The 27,190-nt window shown below is 41.2% G+C and overlaps 2 protein-coding genes across 2 annotated transcripts in view; one reads left to right on the top strand and one right to left on the bottom strand.

Moving 5' to 3' along the window:
- LOC124804640 (heat shock protein 75 kDa, mitochondrial) overlaps window positions 1-8,282 on the bottom strand; it is a 352,899-nt gene extending 344,617 nt beyond the window's left edge. Inside the window, exons 1-2 of the mRNA XM_047264860.1 lie at window positions 8,128-8,282; window positions 7,476-7,601 (exon numbers count right to left, since the gene is read on the bottom strand). Coding sequence (XP_047120816.1) covers window positions 7,476-7,601; window positions 8,128-8,248 — 247 coding nt within the window. The 5' untranslated portion in view covers window positions 8,249-8,282. The remainder of the gene's footprint in view (window positions 1-7,475; window positions 7,602-8,127) is intronic.
- Window positions 8,283-8,322: 40 nt separating this feature from the next.
- LOC124709032 (neurogenic protein mastermind-like) overlaps window positions 8,323-27,190 on the top strand; it is a 365,469-nt gene continuing 346,601 nt past the window's right edge. Inside the window, exon 1 of the mRNA XM_047240679.1 lies at window positions 8,323-9,253. Coding sequence (XP_047096635.1) covers window positions 9,008-9,253 — 246 coding nt within the window. The 5' untranslated portion in view covers window positions 8,323-9,007. The remainder of the gene's footprint in view (window positions 9,254-27,190) is intronic.

The following is a 27,190-nucleotide window of genomic DNA, read 5'->3' as shown; positions in this document are numbered from 1 at the left end:
GGTCAGCTAACAATCCACCTGTGCATCTATACAATGTCAATCTACAGGAATCGCACTGGTCTATTCACAGTGGTTGGTAAGCCTGAGGCAATGCTGGACACATTCATGAACAAAACTTTGTGGAATGTATAAAGACAAACCTAATGTTCTGGAACATTATCTTGACTATAACAATTCAACATATACTGTTTAAAATCGTGGCTGTGTGTGTGTGTGTGTGTGTGTGTGTGTGTGTGTGTGTGTGTGTGTGTGTTAGTGTTTTAAAATAAACAATTTTTCCAAACTTACAAACCATTAACACTCCACTCTGCAATTCTACTGAATGTAAACTACTGTAAATCAGTAATAACCCTTAACCTGAAACATCAGTTTCTCATATCCAGCACTAATTTTTAAAGTTCAAGTGTAGTAACACAAGCAAGCACTGCAGTTTCCCTTTCTCAGTACCTTCATCTTAATACTTGCCACATGTAAAGCAACATTCAACAATCATATTAGAACAAATAAGCCCTCGGTCACAAATATTAAGTCAAAATTGACCAGGTTTCGACACTACTATGAGCGTCGTCTTCAGAATTAGACTAACTGTTCTGAAACATATTAAGTATATAATACATTGCTCACTAAAGTACGAGCAGCCCTTAGCGGCTCGCCATCTTACTTACAACTATTCATGGCGCCGCCTTTTCGGCTTAGATCTTTTTTAGTATGTGACTTTTAAGTACTGCATCTTTTTCCAGTCAGTACAAACTTCAATTTTATTAATGCATCATATACTTAATATGTTTTAGAACAGTTAGTCTAATTCTGAAGATGACACTCATAGTAGTGTCGAAACCTGGTCAATTTTGGCTTAATATTTGTGACCAAGGGCTTATTTGTTCCAATATAATTCTGACACGGTCACTGAACCTAAGCAGTTATGTTCAAAAATTCAACAATCAATTCTTTATTTTATGGCATTTTATTATTGTTATTCACGTTTGGGCCCTACTGGACCACGCGAAGTACAATCACGGGGCATTCAGTTATTTTCTTTTAGACTTTCTCTCTGCCCAAATTGTTTTCATTCTCTCGGAATGAGCTCTTTTCCTTTCATCAGACCATGTGGTTCCAGTTTTCTTTGGTTTTTCAGCTTGACCAACTACCCAGTCATGAATTTTTTGCCTAAATAATTTTCTGTCTTGAATTTCATCTTGTTTTATATCTGCCTCTTTCATGTCCTCTTTTATAGCAGCAATCAATTTTATTGTCTCAAATTTAGCTTTACTTCGATTTTCGTAGAATTCCACTACTTGTTTAGTTAGTCTGGTAGCATCCATTCTTTTAATATGCCCATAAAATTTTAATCTGCGTTTCTTCATATCCGAATATATGCTGGTGTATTGTTGAATTTCACTATTTGCTCTTAGCCTGTATGTTCCTTCTTCAGTATATTTTGGACCTAGAATTTTTCTGATTACTTTTCTTTCTCTTTTTTGGATTTCTTGAATGTCCTTTTTTCTGTTTAAAATTAGCGTTTCAGCCCCATAAAGGCACTCTGGTTTTATGACCGTGTTGTAATGTCTCAATTTAGAGTACCTCGAGAGACATTTTTTGTTGTAGATGTCTTTTGTAAGTCTAAAAGCTGTCTCCATCTTTTGACAACGAATTTCATTTCCAATTTTTTTCTAGACCAGTCTCTGAGATTGTTTCACCTAAATATTTGAATTACGAAACTCTTTTGATTTTTCCATACTTAGTTTCCAAAAGTTTGGGTGCCAGTTTGTTGCTAGTCATATACTGTGTTTTTTCAAATGAGATTTGGAGACCTACTCTTTCTGCTGTTTCTTTAAGAATTTCTATTTGTTTCTGAGCAATTTGGATGTCCTGCGTTAGAATAACCAAGTCGTCTGCAAAGGCCAAACAGTCTATTCGAATATTTGTTCGTCCTAATTTCACTGGTTGGTCAATTTTGAACTCCAATTTTCGTTCGCGCCACTCTTGTATTACTTTTTCTAGAACGCAGTTAAATAGCAACGGAGAGAGTCCATCACCTTGCCTCACGCCTGTTTTTATTTCAAAGGATTCTGAAATTTCTCCTCTGAACTTTACTTTTGATTTTGTACCAGTTAGCGTGTCTCTGATAATTGCCGTGGTTTTAGGATCCAGGCCTTGTTCTTTCACAATTTGGAAAAGAGATTCACGATCCACTGAGTCATAGGCCTTTCTAAAATCTACAAAGGTACAAACTAGTTTTTTATTGTAAATTTTTTGATGTCTGAGAATTAGTTTGAGGACTAAAATCTGTTCTGGGCAAGATCTATTTGGCCTGAAACCTGCTTGATATTCGCCAATTTTCCATTCAAGTTGTTGTTGTGCTCGGTTCAGAAGACATTGAGAGAGGATTTTGTATGTGACTGGAAGAAGAGAAATTCCTCTGTAATTATTAACATCAGTTTTGTCTCCCTTCTTATGAAGTGGGTGAATCAAGGCGGTTTTCCATTCATCAGGAATTTTTTCAGTTTGCCAAATGTTTTGCATGACTGAAGTAATTTCTTTAACGGTTTTTGGACCAGCTGCCTTTAAAAGTTCTGCAACAATTCCATCTTCACCAGATGCTTTGTTGTTTTTCAACCTATGAATTTCTTTAATGATTTCCTCTTCATTTGGTGCAAGTGAAACTGGATTGCATTGTTGGGGAATTTTTGGTGGAAATCTTTCTGTGGGCTCGGGGCAATTTAGAAGATTCTTAAAATATTTAGAAAGTTCTTTGCAATTTTCTTGGTTGTTAAGAGCCATCTGTCCATTTTCCTTCTTGAAGCAAAGATTCTGGGGTTGGTACCCCTTTATTTTGGTTTTAAAAGTTTTATAAAAATTTCTGGTATTGTATTTCTGAAAATCTTCTTCAATTTCTAAGAGTTGACTATTCTCATATTGTCTTTTTGTTTGTCTAATTAGTTTTGAAGTGTCTTTTCTAGTTGTCAGGAATGTATCATATGTGTCTTCTGTCTTGTTGCTATTCCATGCTTTAAATGTCTCTTGTCTGGCTTTGATTGCATGATCACAGTTTTCATTCCACCAAGCATGTTTCTTGTGTTTTCGTAAAGGAATTTGATCTTGAGCTGTTTTGATAATCTTGTGTTTGAGTTGTTCCCAATTTTGTGCACTTGTTTTGTCAAATTCGTCTGCTAATAATGATGGTTGCATTTTATTATATGCATGAATCTATCTTACTGTTCAGTTATAGCGTGGAGTGACTTTCTATAGGGAGCAAGACTTCTGCAGCTGATACAAAATTTGTAGCTTGGATGCAACAGGAGTTAATGGTATAGGTGAAGAGAAAATGGGAATGACTACAACATTTTTCATGATTCTGATGCTGAGATTGATTTTATGGTAGTTGATGATGACTATGAAACAGAAAATGATACTAGTGAAGAAAATACTTTATTGGAAGAAGTGACTGATGTGATCTGTACCACAGATAATTCCTCACAGTAAACACAGCACTTTTATGGCCAAAATAATTTAATGTGGGAACACTGTCGGCCAGTTAGAGCAAGAAAAACACCTTAGCGTAACTTTTGAATGGAAGAACACCTGGACTGACAGCCAAAGACTGAATTTGGGGCAAAAGCCATCAAAATCTCAAATATGGCAGAATTTATTTTATGATGACATGTTAGCGTACCAAGTGATAGAGTGAAAAAAAAAGGAAGACATGTATGAACTGTTCTGGGTCCAAGAACGGGAAACAAGTGAACCAAATGTGGTCAACTAATTTACCTGAAACATAACAGAAAGATGTGCTTCTACTGTGTAAAAGTGCTGTGGTTTAATATCTTCAGTTAAAAATACTAGGAAAAGTGCAGATTGCTATTCACCATAAAGAGGACCCCTTTAGTTGCAGAAATGCACAACAAAAAGACTGATACATGACTGTCTGCAACTCAACGGATCATCTTTACTGGAAGTAGCAATCCATTCTGTTCATAGTATTGTTAATATTCCAGGCAGGAGTTTCCATTGTTTGAATATCTTCATTTTATTTGATTGTTTCCTTCATTTACATTTTCTGCAACTTTTCACAAATATCGTGACTGGTGTAACAATATTAACAACCATTTGAATATTAATACCAAATGACTGCACTTAAAATATTTCAAGTTTGTTTTAACTAATGTAAATAACAAAGCCTTTATGTGTGTTGAATAGTATTAAACTAACTTATGAGTTAATCGACAATTTACATAATTTTTGTCAACTAATATGGAATTATGTGATAAAAACATTATGAGGTCTACAAGACCAAACGTTCCTAAATACGCACATTTCTGAGTTGTTTCATGTTAAGGATTACTCCAAATGAGCACCAACATTCATATATAACTAAAAGTACTGTTGGTGAGTATAGCTAAAAACAAAATGAATGCCATGTGGTTAGGACTACCACTATATGCCTTCCAGTTTTTCTAATTCTGCATCCCACCCTATTTTCCACAATATCCTCTATATTTCTTTCCCCTGGTGTTCAATAAATACTCTCAAATTGGGATTTGGAAAGCAGTATAATTTTTACTTTTATCCCTGTAGTAATGTGCAGAATTACAAAGTGGAACAAAAATGGAAGAAATCACATTAGAAGCCTCACCTTGCAACTATACTTTCATCAAACATTCCAACACACTGTCAGCTGATGCGACATTTATTACTTCTTATATCCATGGTAAAATGTGGTATACAGTCGTTTATATGCAAAAACATGGTCAAATACAGTGGAAAGTAAATTAGTTGACATCAATTAAATGGCTGCAAAGTTATTTATCCTTTACTCTTTATCTGCAAAGTAGTGAAGCTCATGATTCTGCTCTGAACAATGACATTACCATTGGCACAGATTCTTGAAATATAATATGCAGTGACCGGCTTATCTGTAGTGCAGCCGAGGTCTAGTTTAGGCTGGATGTTGTTTGGTTGTAATGTGGCAAAGTCAATTAATATGTCATGATAATCTTCTCTACCTTACATATTGTGCATATTTATTTACATTTACAGTCCCATTGAAAACCCCTGTTATCCCAATGTAGACTGATATATTCATGTTTTTAACAATATGATTTGATTTACTGACACACACTGATATCAATTAGTGTGATTACAGACTCCTCCTCAAATCTTTGTTGTGGTGACAGAGTGACCTGTAGCATAGGCTCATGTCTAGGTTAGGGTGGAGGTGACAATTTAGTTGGGAGTATGCAAAGCTCCTGAAAGTGAACATCAAATAAAGATTGTGGTAACAGGTCGACCTGTAGCATAGCCTAATGTCCACATTTGTCCTGGATTTAATGCACTTTCATTATAAAAACTAAAACTGCAAGGATAATTGAGGAAGACCATGTGAAATTATGGACAAGTTCCGTCTGAGTATTTTGATGCACATTACATACATAATCTACGAAAAATGTGGATCCATGAAGTAACTTTTACCATTATATCAGTGGAGTACACATAAAAAATGTTCAACTCTAATATAATGAATATATCATTACTAACAAAAATTTGTGTCAAACTGGGGCTCAAAGATGGATTTTATGCTTTTTTCAAGCATTCAATACAGTTATTAGGCTGTCTGAGCACAACTCTAGGACTGACTCAAACTTCACTGTCACATATGCTTTCTAGTGGTACTTCCATCTCACATCATTTAACTAAAACTCAGTTGGTAAAGAAATATCTACCACCACCACAACCACCACCACCACTACTCTAGTGGCAAAATGTTAGGGGGTTAAAAGCACCACTTGGCACCACTGTTAAACATGAAGTGAACCAAATTGTGCATGACCTGTCACTGTTTTATCTAAACATTACAGTGGTCATTGTGTCCCTGGTAGGTGACGCCACTGTTTGCTGACAAATAATTGGTCAAAGCTGACAGGTTGCAATGTATTCTTAACCATTCCTTTCACTTCAGTTATTGGGCATAATTCTCACATAATAACAGGTATCTAGTTTCAGGCCTTGGTTTGTAAGAGTGCGCTATCATTCTCATTTTTTACCTACTTATAACATAACACCTATTCCTAAAAAGTGCTGCACAATACTGAAACAGCAAAAGAAGTGTACAGTGATATAAACAGATAATTATTATACACTTTTAGATGAGGATGGCAACACCTAACAACACCAAGCAGTTTTGCTAAGAACAAGTCTCACTTTTCTTGAAACATTATACAAATATCTAACACACAAATAGCAATCCAGAGAAGATATTTCTTTGGAAAAAATCATGCACTTCTGTATATTTTATATTCAGAAGTTCAACAGAATAACAGCAATCACACATAAAATAAATTCTACCTACATTATCCTTTACCTAAACTGACTGTGACACAAAAAGCATCAAATTACATAGCTGGACAAGCATTAAGACAGTGTCAAAGTTAATTTAATGCTGTTGTGAACAATAAGAAAAACTACAGAAAAAAATTTAACCACATTTGCTCGACTGTGTCTTCTTGCAACAAAGGAACTGCCAAATTTATTGCATAGTATGTAAGGTCTGCAGTGTCACAGAGCGCCCTATCCTTCCCAATTATGTTACTAGTGATGGCAGACTGATTCTGTACAGTAGCCCAAGGTATGGGTTAAGTTGGAATGGTAACAATCGGCTGTGAGTTGGCAAAGCCAAAAAATGTAAATTTGATGAGAAGAAACAGAGAGTGGGGAAGGGGGGGGGGGGCGAAGTGCACATGTGTGCAGTTATACAACTAATCAGTTCAGACAAATGCAGTTTTATGTACAAATAGACTGAAATTACTCCTGTGTAGCCAAATTTCAGTAGAGAAAATTAATTACTTCTGTAAAACAGCTAATGTTTTTTTAACATAGCAAGACAATTAGTATAAGAAATGAATACAAGAGAATGGATAACATTTAAAACCTCTAATATTTAAGTACTTCTCTGAGGAAACACCATGCTTATTTAAAGGTAAACATTGAAACTTTTACTTGGGAGGCTGAAAATTTATTATAAATGACCAACTTAAATCTGTCATGTGAGATGAACTGTAGAGCAACTTTTGCATCCCTAAAGCTGTTTTCTGATTGGGTTATGGAGCAGGCTTGCTGTAAAAGTGCACAAAGTAGGATGCACAGTCTTTCAACCATAATAAAATTCAATATTCTGATTTGTGTTAATGTCATAAAAAATATAAACGAAACTGGAAAGTGTTTGCAGAAGTGATGTTTGTTATTTTGTAATTCTGGCTATTCAAATGGCAAACATTCAGTACAATGTCACTTAAATATAAATGTACCTTTAGTGTCACAAGAAAATTTAGTTCCTTAGGTTAACATATATTTAGCTCCTTCAAGTGGAAAGCCATTACAGAAACACTGAAAAGAAAATCGAGTGAACTGGGTGTTTTTTTCCAATTGTGAAACAAATTACGACAATGACAATATCAGTTTAACTAAAAACATAGGCTTACCTGTTACTTTCTCGGTATCTTTGATGAACGTATGATAATCTGTTGAATCACCTGACGCAGTTTCAGTTTTTGTGCTGTATAACCTCAGCTGCGTCCTGGCACCTACACAGGACTCTAGCGCACGACCTAAAGAAAACAAGAAATCATTCAACACGATGTTACAAAGCAGAAATGTATTCCACGACGTGCAATGAGTGAATGAGTGAGAGAGAGAGAGAGAGAGAGGAGAGAGAGAGAGAGATTCATATCCAAACATTTCCACTGATCTTTTATTGCGTACATGTCTTTTAGTGAAATGACTGAAGCACAAACCACTGACCGATTGCGAAAATGGTAGGAAAGGCTGACACAGATAATTTCTCAAAACAGAGAAGGAATTTATGTACACGATTAAAAGTAAACATTGCTATACAAACGTCACTAAAAAACAATGTACTTTATTCTTTAATGTTGAAACTTGTGCAAAGACGTACACGATTATCTTACTTACTCAAATCAAAGAGTTGAAGAACTGTCAACAAAATGTCAGTAAATACTAAATAATAAACACAACTGCAATCCAAACATTCCACATTGTGTGAACCGGCAACACGATTTGCTTTAAACAGCAAGAAGTATTTTGGTATGAAAAGTAATAAGTTTGTAAACCTACCACATATTCTTCGTTTTAAAACACATGTCCTAGCCGCTTCATGGCGTAAAAAATGTACTTCGTTCTGCAAAATTAAATTTCCAAGTTTCACTACACGCTGTAGCCGTATGGAAGCAGCCATTTTGTACCACGTGACTAACAGTCGGCTGTTTAGTCAGCAGATGCCGCCAATGACGCGCGCCACTTGTGTGCAGCTACGACAAGAGAGCTGTTGAGTATCTCGTTTTAACCCACGCGCCGGTTAAGTACGAATATCCTCGTACGCATGTGGACCCCAAAGATAATTGTGCGGAACGCTGGCGTATATGTTATCGCGCAGCTCCGAGATAAAGGTTGTCGTACGTCACAGTATCAAGAAATGTCCGTGTGATGTATCATTCGTGTCAGTAATTGTAACAAATGTGAAAGGTGTCGCAAATATAGTCTAACATGGCATCACTGCTAGGATGCTGGAAGCTAAACCTGTTCCAGTAAGCAAACGTCGCTGACATGACGAAACGTGTGGGTCGCGTGGTGAGGTTATGCGGCAACAACCTGTTGTGTTGTGGTGGTGGATAAATAAGCAGTGTGAAACAGTGACAGTGCTGTGGCTGAGACAAGCGTTGTGACGGTGCTTGGTAACCAGGGTGAGCGTGTTCAAAAGTAGCGTAAACGCCGGATGGCAGTAGGCGTGATTGTGCTTTCTATTGTGAGGGTATGAAGTGACAAGCTGGCATACCCTTTAGGCCTGTGTGTCTGCGAGACAGGCGTCCTGGATCACGGCGTGGGCGGCTGCGTGGACACGGGGCTTGGTTCCCGGAAGCCCCCGGTGCCTGGCGTCCCGCCACCCCCAGGTATTCTAGGGGGTGGCGGAGGCGGCACAGGAGCAACAACTAACGTCATGGGTGAAGTGCCAACTCCAAAGAGGCAGGCTGTGTTTGACAGGTTAAGGAGACGCATAGAGAATTATCGCCGTAGACAAAACGACTGCGTGCCGCGATTCGATCAGTGTTTCAATGGTGTTGTTGAGCAGAATATGCAGGAGACACTTATACTGAAACAACGGTTTCTGGAAACCAAAACTAAACGAGCTGCAAAGAAGACCGAGAAGAAACAAGACATGGGCCTGCAGAACAGTTTGCACACGGTAAGTTGCAGTCATTGTTTCATTTTCTTGTCGCAGCCTTTCACAAACTCATTGCTATGAATAGTTTAACTATTTTGATTCCATAAATGATGATACTGTATTGCCTTAGGGCAGGAAGCACCTCAAATGAGTTTCGCGCCATGTTTTTTCTGTATTTGTTGTTGTACCGCGTATCCATAGCAACAGGTTTCTGTTGCTGGAATTTAGTAATCTTTGGGAAGCCATCGATATGACGCGAATGCTTATGCTCATTCATTTATGTTCTACATTAAGAGAAGTAGGTTTGGGTTTCATCCAAGAGTTCTTCTGTTGAAATTATTAGACAGCACCCCTCCCCACTTTTTTCTAAAAAAAGAAAAAATAGGCTGCTGATATTAAGTTCGTCAGTACGGAGATCTGTTGTTCATTATGATATATGTTTGGAACAGTTCGCTAGTATAATGTAATAAGCGTTTTTCATGAGACGCATCAACAGGTAAAATTCAGTGATTTGTAGAAGAGGCCAATGTCATTAAACTGCGTTGTGTGTTAAACGATGTTGCATAGGAAACTTGTTTGTGTGGTGTACATGTAGTGGCTTTTATCATCATGCTGCCTCTTTTGTTTTCGTCGTTAACAACGTATTCAAAAAGATGCAGTGCTGTACCTGTATCACCTATCTACCCGAGCAATTGAATTACGAAATGGTTATGTGCGAACGTATATTTGACATACTCATGGGCAAAATGAAGGAGATGTGAGAATTAGGTAATGGCTACAGAGGAAACATTTTAGGTGTGTGTTTTCTACGGCTCTCTTGGTGCCAGTTACAAAGCTTTTTTCACTATCATCCAGTGTGACTTTTCAGTGACTCTCCCAACAAGCTTGTTTCCTCGAGCTATCTGTATGTTGCCACAATGAAGTCCGTATCTGTGAACTGTTGAAAACTACTTTATCCGTAGAATCAGACAGAGACAAAACTCTCGAGTATAATATTATGGAATTGAACATAATTTTTACGAAATGATGACTTCTTTTACTTTGTTCACTTGTCATATAAAATCTGCAGCAAATAGTTTAGTTTGTAAGCGTCCTTCCTTGATCCATAGTTAAATTTCGTCAATGTGGCTTCCACGGCAAATGTCAGGTGCTTGTAAACATAAGTCATAACATGAGGCGAAATTGTAAGTTCCTTAGTTTTGAATGAATCTCCATTCGTCATTAGAGAATCTGTTCCAATGTATTTTCCTGTGCGAACTCCCCCAGAGAAAGTAGAAACAGAGCAGCAACAAGAAAGAGCGTTTCTCTCGAAGCATGATTTGCATGCCAGTGAACTGGCGGCGTCGTCAGCACTTCTGTGGGACAGTGCTTTGGTGTAGGCAGAATGTACACTGTTTAAGGCAACCCTCTGTTAGAAACTTTAGATGTGATGACGATGCATAATAATTTAATCGACGGCTCATCATAAAGACTACAGCTAATGTCGAGCCAGTCTATTGTTTTACTAGCTTCTCCGTGTGGACGTCATTCGGGTTTATTAATGAAGTTCCTGTTTTTGTTTGAATTGTTCTGTGACAAAGCATTAAATGCGAATCGATCACAAACATATCTGGACCTTATCAAGCAATCGATTGTGATACTCACTTCACGTAGCTCGGAAATATATTTAGGAAATCATAGCTGTTTGATTATTGGATCTGACGTTATCTGTTGCTGTCCTTTTTCGTGGTTTTTGTGGGACTCAAATGTCTTGTTTCACAGCATCATGAACCTTTTACAGAAACCCAGTCTCCCTGTCACTTTAAATATCTTCAGTCAGCTGTCTTTCCCGCATGGCATCTACGTTTTTTAACAAATGTGTTACCACGTAGCTACCTGTATTTATGCTACTTCAGCGAATAACCGGCCGTTCACGCCGTGGCTTATTAGGGAAAAGTACTTACGTTTCATAAATCAAGTGGGTAGATACATGTAAAAGAAACGATGAAACTGCCCCCCGAAGGACCAAATCCATCGTAAATATCGGCCGATTCCGCGAATTGTCGTATTGTCGCTGTAAAAGACGCACAAATTTTATTCGCATGTATGCGAAATGTCACCGAGCGGTTTTATTTCTTTGTTAGATCTTCCGCATGAAGTTAGATACCAGACAGTGTGAAGCTATGTAAAGATGCTTTGACACAAATTACCAATAGAAATCCATGAGGGTGCTGCACACTTACATTCATCTGCGACGAATACCCCTTCCAGGACAACAGTAGAGAGGAAACTTACTTCGAGCAGCATTAAAAACTTGTTTCCACTGGCTTTCTGAAATGCTTTGGAATATTGGGATAGAGCTCCATATTAAATTAGTATGTGACAAATTATGTTCATATGTTCCCATTTCGTGTGTAATTTCCTGCGTAGCTAAATACCCAGTAACCAAGCAACTGTACACACTTTGGTATATTTTCGTAATCCGCGAATGGTCCGTACGTTTTTCAGTTTGTATTTTTCCACTTACCTCCGTGTTATTTCAGGCCAATGTCTATGTACTACACATGTAGAGACCGTTTCAGAATTCTCATGTCATATAGTTTCATCTGTCTAAACCGGTGCTCCGACGTTTCGTCCGTTACCAGAGTTGTTCACGTATACTTCACAACTCTGTGATGTATGGCAGTGTTTTCGCTATCTTCCTCATGTATACCTTAATGCTCTGTGCGTCCACATTTTAACTTCCCATAACCACTTTCCAAGATGTTCAGTTAAGATCTATTCGTTATAGAAGTTTATCTACTGTAGGTACGAACAACAGCAGGGCGCCCAAAACCGAATTTAGCTGAGGAATTTTCCATTAACATGTATCCCTTATTCGTATCCCTAGTTAAGCAAACTGAAAACTTTCTTTAGGGCTGCCGATAATAGTTCTGGTGGTAGGAAATTGCTTAGTCTGACTCCTAGACATTGCCAAGAGCACTTGAAATGTATAAAAACACATTACCACACAAAGGATTTTATGTCCTCTCATAGAACCAGTTTGAAACTTACAAAATAGTCATGGAAAAAAGTATTCATACACTGTTGTTCATGTAGAACAGCTTCATTTGTCAAACCTAAAGACTGCAACCAGATATACGTATTAATCAGTGCATTAACAGTGTGAGATTTCTTTCCTAATCTGCACGTATAGAAGAATTAACTAAATTAGCCTTCTGCAAAAAGGAAACAAAAATTCTATACCAGCTAGCGTCACATAGTGGGAGAAAAGTATTCATACACTACCAGAAATGTAAACATAAAAACTACTAATGAACTACTAGCAGCAATTAACGCCTTCCGTGACAAGCTGCACCTGGTGCAGGTTGGTTCTGATACGCTGTGAATGTCGTGCAACGGCAACATGGGCCACAAAGGGAAGGAAGCAACTGTATATGATAGGCAAATAGTTATTTCCCAATATGACAAGGGAAAATAATTCTCAGAAACACCTGATATTATTGGAAGAAGCGACGCAATTGTGCAGCCCGACAAGATCACGTTTTAGAGAAATACTCCCATTAATAGCGAAACAAGAGGTTAACCACAGGAACTAACACAAAGACGTCGAAATATGTTAACAAGGATGGCCATAAAAGATCCTAGACTGACAGCTTCTGCGTTATCTGCCCATGTTAATGATTAGTTGAGGAAGGAAATGACACCAAGGGCCGTTCGCTATATTTTCAGTAAGTGCAGGTTACGGAGCTAGCGCATCTGGAAGAAAACCATACATCAACAAGAAGAACAAGAACTTTGAGACTTGAATTTGCTAGAGAGCATATAGGTAAGAACACAAGTTTCTAGGACAAGGTACTGTACACAGATGAAAGTATATTTAACATATTTGTAAATGATGGCATAATTTTGGTGTGAGACAACCAGATACTGCATTGGATCCCAAACACATTCAACCATCAGTAAAGTACGGTGGTGCAGGAATTATGGTATGGGGATGTATGGCTAGATCTGCTGATGGGCAACATGTTTTTATTTCAGTATTTAAATATCCTGAAGGAAAATCTACAAAAAGTGTTGATAGTGTGGGTTCAGCCACAGATTACTACATTCAACAAGACGATGACCCTAAGCTTACAGCGGCAATTAGTCATCTGTGGTTGATGTACCATACTCCCCACGCTATCAAGTTTCCAGTATAGTATGCTTGAAAGAATGCTCAAAAAACATGAAATATGAAGTAAGAGTGCCGAGAAATAATGTCTACAACAAGAATAGCAAAATATTGTCTCAGAGACTAAAAAAAGGTTTATTCTCTGCCAAAAGGTTAACAGAAGTGATTCATAGAAGAGGGATCTTTACAAAGTATTAGCATTTTCATTTTATTTATGTACGTTGTAATTTTCTTTGTATGTATAAATGCATTTTTCCCCACTGTGTGAAACCAGCTGACACAGCATTTTTATACATTTTTTGCAGAAGGCGAATTTCGTTAATCCTTTTTGTACGTACAGATTATGGAGGAAACTCCATAATGTTAGTTTCCCAAATAAAATCTCTGGTTGTGATCTTTAGTTCTAATAAATAAAGTTATTCTACGTGAGCAACGGTGTATAAATACTTTTTCCCATGACTATATATGTTTCAGATTCTGATGACACCTATGAGCAAAGCAATACACAGCCCGATGTGGACTGTTGTCAAAGATGGTGACTGTAACCTCAATATGAGATGAATGCTGTTCTGTTAGCACCTCCTAATGCTGAAGGGTCTGCATTGAGCGCCACACTTCCTTCCCTTGCGTGTTTCCAAATATGTTTTGTGAAACTGGAGTCGAAACACTGAGCCAGCTATTCCGTTCACTCAATTTGCTGTTCATGACTATAGTAGTCTACGAGACGTATCCAACGTGGCAGAGTGTTGTCTTGAAGGACGAAGTCCTCATCTCTTGCGCCAACAAGGCCTGAAAAACATGACATCTAGAAGTTGGGTATAATGTCCCATTGACGACGAAGTCGTTGGAGACAGAGTACAAGCATTTGCTTAAAGCGATTTCTCGAAACGATTGAGGATCTAAATCTCAACACCCGTGTGGTAACAGTCGTGCCGCCGAATGGGGGTTCGGTGTGTCAACCAGTGCGCCAGCTGTCTCGGTATCGCAGCTAGAGAACGCTGTGGTGCATTAGATACCTCGATGTTATCTTGGTCCGAGACGTTATCTACAAGAACTACTGCTCAAACATAAAGCATAAAGTGTGTTTTTTAGATGAAATTGGGTGAAAGGTGATTGAAATAACATAGGGATAAAACGATGCTAAACTTTCCACGCCGTGATACTCGACAGCTGAATACACTTGCCCAGTATTCACTGTATCCTGCACGTAAAAATGGCGGAAATGGCTCTCAATGGACACGCCCTGTTGTCACGAGCTGACAGCACGCGTTACCACTGGAGGAGCTGCAAAGCTTAACTGGCATGGTACCACATGTTATTCGACGAGAAACAGTAGCCAGTGGAGCCTTTAGTCGGTTATTACCCAGCACGCCTCTGACTCAGATCAAGGAATGGTTTCCTAAGAACACCTAATGCACCTTCAAAAATACAGCACCAAGCTATCAGAGTCAGTCTCCGAGAACTGGGGACTCAATCGTGAGGCCACGAAATGTCAGTTTCATGTCCCGTGGATCATTTGTACGATTAATAGTAATTATGTGGAGCGAGTCATTTTACATTCACATTAGGCTGGAGAAGAGGGAACCAGATGCCACAGTTGTTGCTATAAGAGGAGTGCAAATAGGTAGTCGGCAAAGGCAGTAATCTTAAGCTCCAGGATCTCCCCCCCCCCCCCCTCACTGTGTCATTATAATTATTATTATTTTACCAGTGAGATATGTACTCAAGGAATCGCCACACTATAGAACTATAACAGTGCACTCAAAAATACTTATTGCCCTTCAGGTAGAGCGCATAGCGCTGCGTCGACGTCAGTGCTGGTCTTTTCCGGCATCTTTCGTAAAGAGCATTTCTCTACTGCTTGAAGCGCTGGATTTTCCATTGCATCAGCTTCATCGGTTGATAACTGCAAAGCTCTTGGTTGAACACTCCATATTAAAAGGTCAACATCGGAGACATTATTGTACAATATTATTCGGGTAGATAGATACTGGATGAAGAAAGAACGGCGTTCCCTCTTGTCTCGGATAATCAACAGATTCAAAATGAGGAGGAAACATTAACTAATATACCGTGGTGTAAGCGTAATTTTAACCGTATCATTCACAGCTTCTGAAGTTATAGGTAACGCTCGACGATATAACAACTTATAGGATCATGTTAATGGAGTGTAAACAGTAGGCCTACATCGATTGTGATACCAAAATGAAAAATAATTTTCGCTATGCTGAAGTATACTTCCTAAAACGTAAATCAGCAGACTGTTATACTGTCGGACTGTAACAGTCCTACAAGTACTTCGATACCACCTCAAACAAGGTCCTTAGGAAACCTGGTGTATTAGATAATTGATAATGTGGAGTACTTGCAGGAAAGGAACGACGAAGTTATATGTGTAAAAGGCCACGCGGATTTCACGCCAGACAAGTTAACGAAAGAATCGGTTGCTGTCAGCTGTTAGAGGAGTACAATAAGATCCTGTTCTTAGATTTCGTAGTTCAGTTGAAAGAAAAGTTAAGAAAGAACTGGGAGCGTGAATGAAAAAGATCTAGTGCTGCAGAAGGGAATCGTTATAGTGAAGTACACCTTGCAATCAACAGATACATGAAGTAAACAGTATTCCGAACACATCTTCGTAAAAGTGACACACCTGAAATTCAGTCATGGATTGCAGATAGCTGCCTTAATGTGATTACGGAGAACAAGAGGACGTTAACCTGATTGTGCTCGCCTACCATAGACGGAGACACGCTGCGGACTAAGCACTTCATTAGCTGCTGAACTTGGGTGCAAGAGTCCCCACTGCATCACAATGTTTCTGCCTACAGCGTACGTCTGGGGGGGGGGGGGGGGGGTGTAGGGCTCTCACAGTGTCGTCAAGAGCGTCCTCAAACACAGCTCGTGGCTTGAACGGTGTCTGCTCCCACGAGCGAAATTCCTGCAATGATTCCCCATGCACACGTATTCAACAGCTTTTTTCAGAAAGTGTGGCTGTGTCGACACTGATATTTGGTCTAACTGAGAGCCCTAATCAGTTTGCCGCTAACTTTCCACCTACAGTTTTGAAATACGTCCTTATAACACACTAAACTATGATAGTACTTTAACTGAGCTCACTGCTTTCACGGTGACTAGTTGTTTAGTGTTTTTAAAATCGTGGCTCTTAAAACGACTGTCGAGCTCCATTGCCGCAGAGGGTGTGGAGGTGCGACTATCAAATCTTCAAACGTATGTAAATGCTTATAATGCGTGTGCGTATGTAGGAAAGTGTCTGGTTACGGAATCAACATTTTGTAGATATGCAGACAATACAAATACAGGCGTAGTTGTTTTGTGTATACGTGGGGTGGCTCTTTAATTGTGAAACCTGTGCCAGATAGGAATAAAATAAACACATTGCAGCTGCTGGTAGACGGGCTGAAGCCCTCGCCACCTGCTGCTGGCTAGCCAGTCAAATTCCGCACGCATGACTCACGGCTGTCCTGAGGACAATGCGCTTTGTGACGAGTCCCGCAGACAGCGCCTCCTCTCTCCTATCCTTAGCTCCAAACCGCCGCGACCGAAACTAGGCTGCTGCTTCTCACTGCTGACCAGTGACGTATGTTAGCTGCCCCTTACTCATCCTGAGAGAACACTCGTCTGCTCTAATCAGAGATGGACAATTTCTGCTTCGATCCTGCCTGCCCCTAATTCCGCCGCAGCCAGTGAAGAAACTTAACCTGTCAAAATGGAGACAAAAGCGTAGATGTATACTGAAGCACAGTGATTAAAGCAGGCCGTTCAGCCTTGCTGCACCTGACAGCGGGTTGCGCGATCAACCCAACGTGACAAGCCGGGTGTAATTTTGCATACGTAGGTAGTTACACTACAGCTCATTTATCACAACGGTAGGAGCAGCGAAATGAACAAACCAAACTTACAGGAGATTGAGACGAAATTAGGAATTGGGGAATGTATACCAATCTCGAGACAGAGCCGAAGTCCAGCAGGGAAAAATTTTCGTGTGTTTATGAAGCAGCTTCATGCAAATCGGTACGTATCTCGCAGTGCAAAGTGTATAAAAAGTTACTAAAGTCTCATTCGGAAACCTAGATTATGTATATATATTTGCAAATCTGACAATAGTTTCCTCGTTCAATTAATATTTTAAACGGTGACAAAGACTCAGTGGCTGATAGAGCTGTGGAAACGTGTGCTAAGGTCTTGAGGGCATTCTGCAGTATATAAGTTTTCGGAATGTAGAGCAAAAACTGTTTGAATAGGAAAAAAAATGGTTCAGTGGATTTTAAAAAAACTGCACTCTGGTCGTATGTAACGTAGTGCGAAGAAAACTTAATATGAAAGAGAATCATCTTCTTTCAGATATGTGCTTTTTAGATTAAAATAATATGAAAACCGAATTTCGTGTATGCTACAATGCATTTGGGGAATTTATAATGAATTATTTTCACCACTTAGAATGAATTCAGCGAATCCGCAATACACGCCCTGCGAAATGAAATTAGAATTGGTATAACTGGGGTCATATTTGGCTGAAACACCTAAGGTTACAGAAACTAGATTTCCATAACGTTACTTTAGTTGCCGTTGTCGTATAACGTGCGTCTTCAGGTTCTTAGGTGCAATGACCTTATGACCGTTCGAATTGAGAATAGCCAGTACTAGTCGAAAGACGGTGACGTTGCAGAGAAAACCGTTTATATCAAAATAAGTAAGCCAGCCCGAAATACTCCGATAAGGAAGAAACGGACAAATCAAATCCACCATTATGTGGCCTGTAATGACCCCCAGTGAATATATATTTCGTTGAGTCTCGTCTTGAGATAAAGATTTTTCATCAACTTCCGAACCCTACTGATAACATTACAATAAAATCGTACAGAATAAAGTGCTATGTAATGTAGCATTGCGGTAAGGCGGGCAGGCAGGAAAGCAAGACTCCTTTTAGCCTGCCCAATCTACTTAGAACGTGCGGCAGCGTCCTTGCCTGTCTGACAGGCAAGCATGGGCAGGTTGAAAGCGGAATGAGTACACCTCTAGCTCTGACCTGTGTACCCGGTCCATATACTTTTATTTCTCCGTAAATTATTTCTCATCTCTGGCATTAGTATTGTCTTCAGTACCTAGATTTTGCCACTCCTGCGGACTTTCATTATCCGGTTGCATGTGTGGCGGACGTCACTAATTCTGGATGAACTACGTCTTGATCGAGGGAGTGAGGACCTCAGTTTTAGTCCCGTAACTCCCAACCAATCAACCGGACCCAGTCTACTTTAAAAACAATTACCTATTACACCTACGTACAAACTAGGACAGAGCTGTGAAACGCACGGCAGAAGGTACTTAACATAGTACCGCACGTTTCCTTTCCAGTCACTGATGGAGAGCAGAGAGAATGAATGCTTGAATGTTACTGTGCGCGCTGTAGTTAGTCTCATCTCGTCTGCGCGGTCGCTGTGCCTGCAGTACCTATGAGGTTTTACTGTATGCCTAGGGCCGTCATTTAAAGTTGGTTCTGGAAGCTTTCTGAGTGAGCTTTCGCGAGATGATTGCTTTCTTTATGTGTGTGCCAAATCAGATTGTCAGCGTTTCCGTGACACTCTCACGTTCAGTATCCGCTGTTGGTCCCACTTGGTGTGGGCCCAGGGTTGCCAGGCGTTCAGCTGTAACCGGACATATCCGGCTTTTTACTGGTATGTCCTGCCAAACACACACACACACACACACACACACACACACACACAAGACGCACCACGAAGGAATTATCCGAATGGGACGGACGTCGGTAGATTTTGTGTGACGTACATGTACAAACGAATGATTACAATTTCAGAAAAATCAGATGATTTATTCAAGACAATGAGCTTCACAAATTGAGCCGGTCAGTATCGCTTTAGTCCACCCATGCCCCTTATGCAAGCAGGTGTTCGGCTTGCCCTGATTGGCAGAGTTGTTGGATGTCCTTCTGAGCGGTATCGTGCCAGATTCTGTCCCACTGGCACGTTAGGTCGTCAAAATCCCGAGATGGTTGGAGGGCCCAGCCCAGAATGCTCCAAACGTTCTCAGTTGGGAAGAGATACGGCGACCTTGCTGGCCAAGTTAAGATTTGGCAAGCACTAAGACCCTTGCCGTGTATGGACGGGCATTACCTTTCTTAAATGTAAGCCCAGGATGGCTTGCCATGAAGGGCAACAAAACGGGACGTAGAATATCGTTGACTACCGCTGTGCTGTTAGAGTGCCGCGGATGCAAACCAAAAGGGTCCTGCTACGAAGTGAAATGTCACCCCAGACAAGTTGTCGGGCCATATGGCTCGCGACATCCATGTTGGTATCCCATCGTTATCCGTGGCGTCTCCACACACGTCATCGGGGCTCATTTCATACCGGGCTCATTAGTGAAGACAATTCTACGCCAGTCAATGAGATTCCAGGCCGAATGTGCCTGACTCCCCAGCAAATGGGCATAGGGGTGTACAGAGGTGAATGGTAATCGGCACAAGAGGCGCCGTGAGCTCAGCGTCCTGTTGTTGGCCCTTGTGGTCACTGAAGCAGCACTTGCACGTCGGATCGACGATAACGATGAATCCGGTGCTCCGTGTGCCTGTCTGACGATTGCTCGGTCCTCACGTTCTGTCGTCGCTCTAGACTGACTGCTGCCTTCTTGATGCTGTGTTCGGCCATGGTCAACCATCATCGTTGAATAGTAGCGTCGCTTTTATTCAAATGTCGGGCGATTCCGCGATTCTTCCAACCGACTGCTTTGAGCCCAACTACACGTCCTTTCTCAAATGATGACATCTGCGTGTATAGATCACGTGCCTGTCTGCGAGGCATAGTTACTATCCAACTGAATATACAGAATGAAATTCACAAAGATATATGCCCTGGTATCGATATGTCCCCTGTTTAATATCTTTGCCAGCTGCGCGTTAAAATTGCGCTGCAACATCACACATCGGCCGCCATATTTTACAGTTTTGCGTTTTCCATCGATACCTGTATGAACATCAGTTTGCGACTTACTTGCATAACTCCTTCGTAGTGTGTCGTTTTTTTATGTTAGGGTGTATATATTAGTCCGGCCTCTCCGGGTTTTGTTAGGCTTCTTAGCAATGAATTAGAGAACGCGTATTTGAGGCCTGTGCGATAAGTATATAAGCGCGATAAGTATATATAAGGAGGAGTAAAAATGTCTGTCCTATGGTCGTCGGGCGCATTTTCCGTGGTGTTTTGACAGATATTAGCAATTCAGTTTTTGTAGGTGCAGCTGGAGTTGGCCAAATCAAATAATAATCATCACGTCTTTTATGCGTCGATTTGTTTCCCGTTACGAGCAAAATTATTTTTAAAGCAATATTTTACGTGTCCATTTGATTGAGCGGTCCTAAATTAGTCCAGTCCGGCTTTTATTTTTATCAATCTCTATTAATAGGAACAGTAAAACATGAAGAATGACAAGCACAGGACTCTAGCGGCGCAGTACCACCTAGACCCGCGCTGACTAATACCGCCACGCAGAAGCGCTGTTCTGGCGCTGGTGGAGTACCAGTTATTCTTCGTGTTTTACTGTCGCTGTAAATACATGTAGATAAAACATATGTCGCGCTACACTAATTTGCGACCACTCAATCTAATGGACGCGTGAAATTCCGCATTAAAAACCATTTTGTTCGTAAGGGAAAGAAAGCGACGCTTTTCTTCAGCAATGGGAGTCGCATGAAAGACTCGATGAGCAGTATTTGTTTGCGCTAACTCCAGCTACACACTGGAAAAACAAAATTACAGACATCTCCCGCAACACAAGAAAAAATGCAGCCGACGACTCGTAAGAGAGACACCATAAGGGGCAGTCAGAGAAAAAAGAGACAGGTGGATAAATGTAAATAAAATGTTCATTATTGCAGAATTAATCGTCGTAACTGTTAACAAATTTATCCCACTATGAGACAAGACGGTCAATATCTTCATGGAAGAATGTTTTTGCGGTTGCCTACGGAGCCGTGATTGTACCCAGGCGTGCACTTCTTCGCCCGAAGCAAATCTACGGCAGCGAACGTCGTTCTTCAGGACTCCTAAAATAAGGAAATCGCGTGTGGAGAGATCGGGCCCACGTGTTGCCAAGATTGTTTCGACTCCGTTGCAGAAGTTTCGCTGGGAAGCCCATACAGATCCTCCACACAGTTCCGACCTCTCGCCATGCGATTTCCTTGTTTTTTGAGCTCTGAAGAGAGACGTTCGTGGCCGTCAATTTGCTTCGTACGAAGAGGTGCACCGTTCGGTTCAACCATGGTTCGTAGGCAACCACAAACATCTTTTCGTGAAGGCGCTGTCGTATTGTCTCACAGTAGGATAATTGCATTTTGAAATAATGAAGTTTACGTACTTTTTTCCATTTGCCTCGTTTTCAACTGAGAGCTCCTTATAGATACGCCAACCAGTGCTAATCATATGTCTGAATGCTATATCTTTCTTCGTAAGCCGAACGAGCCTAACGCACAATGTCATAACCACTCAGAGTGCAGAGCGAGCGACGCAAAGTAGAATTTGCGGAACAGCGGAGTATGTGCTATCGTAATTGCCAAATTACAAGCCGCTGTACTGATTGCTTTTTAGTTTAAGCGCGGTTAAGGTTGATGTCCCAAAAAACTGGCTGCGAATACCCAGCTGACTATTTGTATTAAAATAAGTAGGCCGGCTTTTAGAGCGAAATGTGCGGCTAAATATTACGCCGCATCCGCCTTTTCTATTTTTGGACCGGGCAGCCCTATATCGGTCACACTTCACTCACTCCAAAAAATGCGCAAATTTTTTTTCAAAAATCCAGCTTTTGTTCTACATATTTACTATTCGAGGAGGTACATAGAAATATTCCTTCCACTTGCATAAAAGTGTATCGGGGATGACGCTGTTGGTTGCAGTACAACTAGTCGGGCAAGTAGATTACCTGGTGAAAGCGGCTTGCCATTACTGGGGATCTCCCGCGCAGTGGCATACCGAGCACTGCATGAACTCCTGACAGTGTGCAGCGTATTCACAATCTGATTTTGGCTGCAAATGCATTGATCATTTGCCTTGATATTTCCTCGTGCTCATTCTTGGAACGCCAACTCTTGAAATTCCAACTCCACCTCTTCGTGGTACACGACGTGTCTCTTGTCCCGTCTGCCGCTGTAGTTCGTTGAGTATCTCCGTAACCTTCTCGCGCTTACTAAACGATCCCTCTTTATTGGATCTACTTCTGTTCCTTTTATTAATCTAACATACTAAGATCCCCAGACCGATGAGCAATACTCAAGAATCGGTCTTACAAGAGTTTTGTATGCATCTCCTTTCGTGAATGAATTGCATTCCCCTAGTATTTTTCCAGTGAATCGCAGCCGGGCAGCTGCAGTTAATTTTCCTTTGTTGCAGTTTACGTCGCTCAGTACGGTTACTCATACATACTTTATGATTGTTTCTGTATCCACTGATTTGTCGTCAGTAGCGTAATTTAAAAATTAATAATTCCTTCTCTTATTTATGCGCACTGTGCTACCTTTGTTAACGTTCAGGATTAATTAACATTTCCTGCACCAATCGGGACATTTCGGTACAGTCTTCGGGTTGAATAAAATCTTCTCTGTTTACAAGCCGCGTCACTAGAAGCAATTGCAGCGTCTGGAACGTTCCAGAGAAGTCTGGAGTTAAAATGCGCGGAAGGCGAGTTGGACAGCTCCGCCCCGCCGTGGGACCGAGTGATGTCAGATGGCGCCACGTTTGAAACTGTCTCTCCCATTTCCCTGCAAGTGTCAACCCTCCGTCTTTGCTTTCACTCACTGTGACCTACTAAGTGTGTACGCCTGGTCCCCGATAAAAATGTTGCTGTCTATTCTAATTTCGACCACTTCTTTTATAACACAATCCCAGTATGATAAAGTTTGTGCCAAAACTCTCTTCTTTTCCGATTGCATTTTGTGCCCGTTTTCTAGGTAACGTCCAGCCACGTCCGATTTCTCAAGTTCCCTTTGTTTAAAACGTCGTGAGTGCTCTACACAACGCTCAGCAACAGTGTGAATAGTTTGACCTGTATAAAAGCTACCACAGTCACGAAGGACACCATACACGCCACGAACTCGAAAACCTACACTGGCTGTAACGGGGTGTAACGTATCTCTTATCGTGGAGGCGGGCCGGAACAGTGGTCTCAATCCATGTCTCTTCAGCACGCGTCCTATCTTGCTAGTCGTTGCTCCATAGTGTGAAGGAATGCAGCAAGCTTGGCCTCGTAACGCTATTCACAAGTTGTCTTTCGTCATTGGCACTTGACGATTGCAGAGACAGCTATCGGAAGCTCGAGTATTTCATTCGAAGGGATGCGGCTTGTAAACCTAGAAGATTTTATCGAAGCATGCCACCGCAAAAGATTTCGAGAACACAGGATCTTCTGGCGCTGCAACCTTCCCATAGACAACAGCATCGTGTGCGAACAACCTCAGATCGAAGTAATAGACGGAAAGTCATCGAGTAAAACAGAAGTAATATCCGGCGTTCCCCAAAGAAGTATTACAGGCCTTCTGTTATTCATGACCTATATTAACGACATAGGAGACAATCTGAGTAGCCGTCTTAGATTGTTTGCAGATAATGATGTCATTTACTGGCTTGTAAAGTGATCAGATGACCAAAACGAATTGCAAAATGATTTAGATACGATATCTGTATGGAGCGAAAAGTGGCAGCTGACACTGAATACAGAAAAGTGTGAAGTTATTCACATTAGTACTAAAAGAAATCCGCTAAATTTCGATTACGTCATAAGCCAGACAAATCTGAAGGCTGTAAATTCAACTAAATACTTAGAGATTACAGTTATAAATAACCTAAATTGGAACAATCACATAGATAATGTTGTGGGTAGAGCAAACCAAAGACTGCGATTCATTGACAGAACACTCAGAAGACGCAACAGGTCTACTAAAGAGACTGCTTACACTCTATTCTGGAATATTGCTGTGCGGTGTGGGATCCACATCAGGTGGGACTGACGGATGACATAGAGAAAGTACAAAAAATGGCGGCTCGTTTTGTATTACCGCGAAATAGGGGAGGTAGCGCTACGGACATGATACGTGAATTGGTGTGGGAATCATTAAAACAAAGGCGTTTTTCGTTGCGACGGGATCTTCTCATGAAATTTCAGTCACCAGTTTTCTCATCTGATTGCGAAAACATTATGTTGGCACTCATCTACATAGGGGGAAATTATCATCACGAAAAAGTAATAGAAATCTGGGCTCGCACAGAAAAATGTAAGTGCTCGTTTTCCCCGCGCGCCGTTCATTAGTGGAACGGTAGAGAGATAGCTTGAAGGTGGTTGATTGAACCCTCTGCCAGGCACTTGATGGTTAATAGCAGAGTAATCACGTAGATGTAGATGTTGTGTTACACCAGGCCGATGGATCCTGTTCGGCTACGCCGTTATCCAGGCGAACTGCTGCTGGAAACATCCACCGCGGCACCGACGCCGGCCACAGAGGACTTTCACCTGAGCGTCCACAGGACCAGTAGTAGTAATCGAAGCACTATGACATCTGTGGACTATGTGAACGTTACTTCCCACCACTTGCACCCTTCGTGCCTGATGTCTTTCCCACGGCGGTGGCATCTTCCAGCAGGATATCTGTCCGTGTCACCAGGTCACAATGACGCCCAAGATTGTTTGAGGAGCATGATAGTGGACTCACGGTGATGTCTTCGCCATCAGCTTCGCCTGATCTGAACCACATGGAACACATCTCGGACGCTGTCGGTCACTGGTTCCGCACGCACAAAGAACTGCCATATAATTTACAGAAACTGCGTGACTTGTACGTAAACATTAAGTGCCACATACGGTACCTCCAGAAACGCGATTCATCTTATCATATCCATGTCGCACAGAATCGCTACTGTACTGCGTTTCCTAGGTGGACCAACACGTTAAGCAAGTAACCGTAATCATTTTAGCTCATCATTGTATTATATATTCCAGTATGAATTTAGATTTTCGCTGTTGTTCTTATCCGGTTTTAGCCACCTGTTCCTAATACTGTCCAGGTTTTTTTACCGCTAGTTCTGGACTCCTACCATCGATGTTCCTTCTGTTCACTGGTTCATAGAAACATTTTCTCTTTCCGTTTTGCAAGGACGAAATGTCTCTTCAGAGTAACACGGCTGATCTTTCTCTGATTCCGACAGATAGTTCTACATTGGTCTTATAGAGGGATCCTCACACGCAATCGAAAATTCAAATCACGATACTAAAACTTTTTCTTAATGAAATAATTCTGATACTTGTGCCTAAAAGAAGCTTTGTATATGCTTCCTCGTAATTAATTTCTCTCTGAGGTGGCGGTAAGTTAAGCTGTGATCAGCGTAATCCACTTTTCTCCTTTGGAAGTTACACGGCAGTGCCGCAACTGGACGTCCAGAACGTGGTGACAAATGACCTTTCAGCTGAATCGCGTTTTATGGTTCATCAGCGTGAAACGTTTGAAAGCAAGCAGCCTGCATAAACGTCGCAAGGGTCCAGGCCGGAGGTGGGAGCGTTATGATGTAGGTAGTGCTTTTGTGGCATTGCCTGTGTGATTTAGTCATTCTGAAAGGCACACTGGATCAACACAAGTATGCATCTATTTCGAGGAGCATGTCCACCCCAACACGCAGTTTGTTTTTCCTCGGCGTGATCGCCTCTACCAAGTACCAGTAGGAAATTGCAATGTGTCATACAGTTCTTAGTGTACGTGCACTGAATTTCCCTACGTGCACCGAATTTCCCGGATTTAAATCCGACCCAGAATGTCCGAGACAACCTCCATCGGGCTTGACACGCCATGGCTCCCGTACGGAGAAACGTAATGCAGCCAGGAGTGGGCATGGCTCCACGGTTCCCTGTCAGTGCCTTCCAGAACCTCGCTGACCTCCTTCCTGCACGTCCACTATGCAAAAAGTGGTTATTCAGGGTTTCGACAGGTGTTCATGTTAAAGTGAGTGGACCTTGTATACAGGGTGTTACAAAAAGGTACGGCCAAACTTTCAGGAAACATTCCACACACACAAATAAAGAAAATATGTTACGTGGACATGTGTCCGGAAACGCTTAATTTCCATGTTAGAGCTCATTTTAGTTTCGTCAGTATGTACTGTACTTCCTCGATTCACCGCCAGTTGGCCCAATTGAAGAAAGGTAATGTTGACTTCGGTGCTTGTGTTCACATGCGACTCATTGCTCTACAGTACTAGCATCAAGCACATCAGTACGTAGCATCAACAGGTAAGTGTTCATCACGGACGTGGTTTTGCAGTCAGTGCAATGTTTACAAATGCGGAGTTGGCAGAGGCCCATTTGGTGTATGGATTAGCACGGGGCAATAGCCGTGGCGCGGTACGTTTGTATCGAGACAGATTTCCAGAACGAAGGTGTCCCGACAGGAAGACGTTCGAAGCAATTGATCGGCGTCTTAGGGAGCACGGAACATTCCAGCCTATGACTCGCGACTGGGGAAGACCTAGAACGACGAGGACACCTGCAATGGACGTGGCAATTCTTCGTGCAGTTGACGATAACCCTAGTGTCAGCGTCAGAGAAGTTGTTGCTGTACAAGGTAAAGTTGACCCATGATTTCATACGGGATACTCTACCTGTGCTGCTAGAACATGTGCATTTACAAGTACGACACAACATGTGGTTCATGCACGATGGAGCCCCTGCACATATCAGTCGAAGTGTTCGTACGCTTCTCAACAACAGATTCGGTGACCGATGGATTGGTAGAGGCGAACCAA

This window comes from Schistocerca piceifrons, chromosome 7 (assembly GCF_021461385.2).
Source record: "Schistocerca piceifrons isolate TAMUIC-IGC-003096 chromosome 7, iqSchPice1.1, whole genome shotgun sequence".
Classification (NCBI taxonomy): Eukaryota; Metazoa; Arthropoda; class Insecta; order Orthoptera; family Acrididae; genus Schistocerca; species Schistocerca piceifrons.
This window is presented reverse-complemented; position numbering and strand designations above follow the sequence as displayed.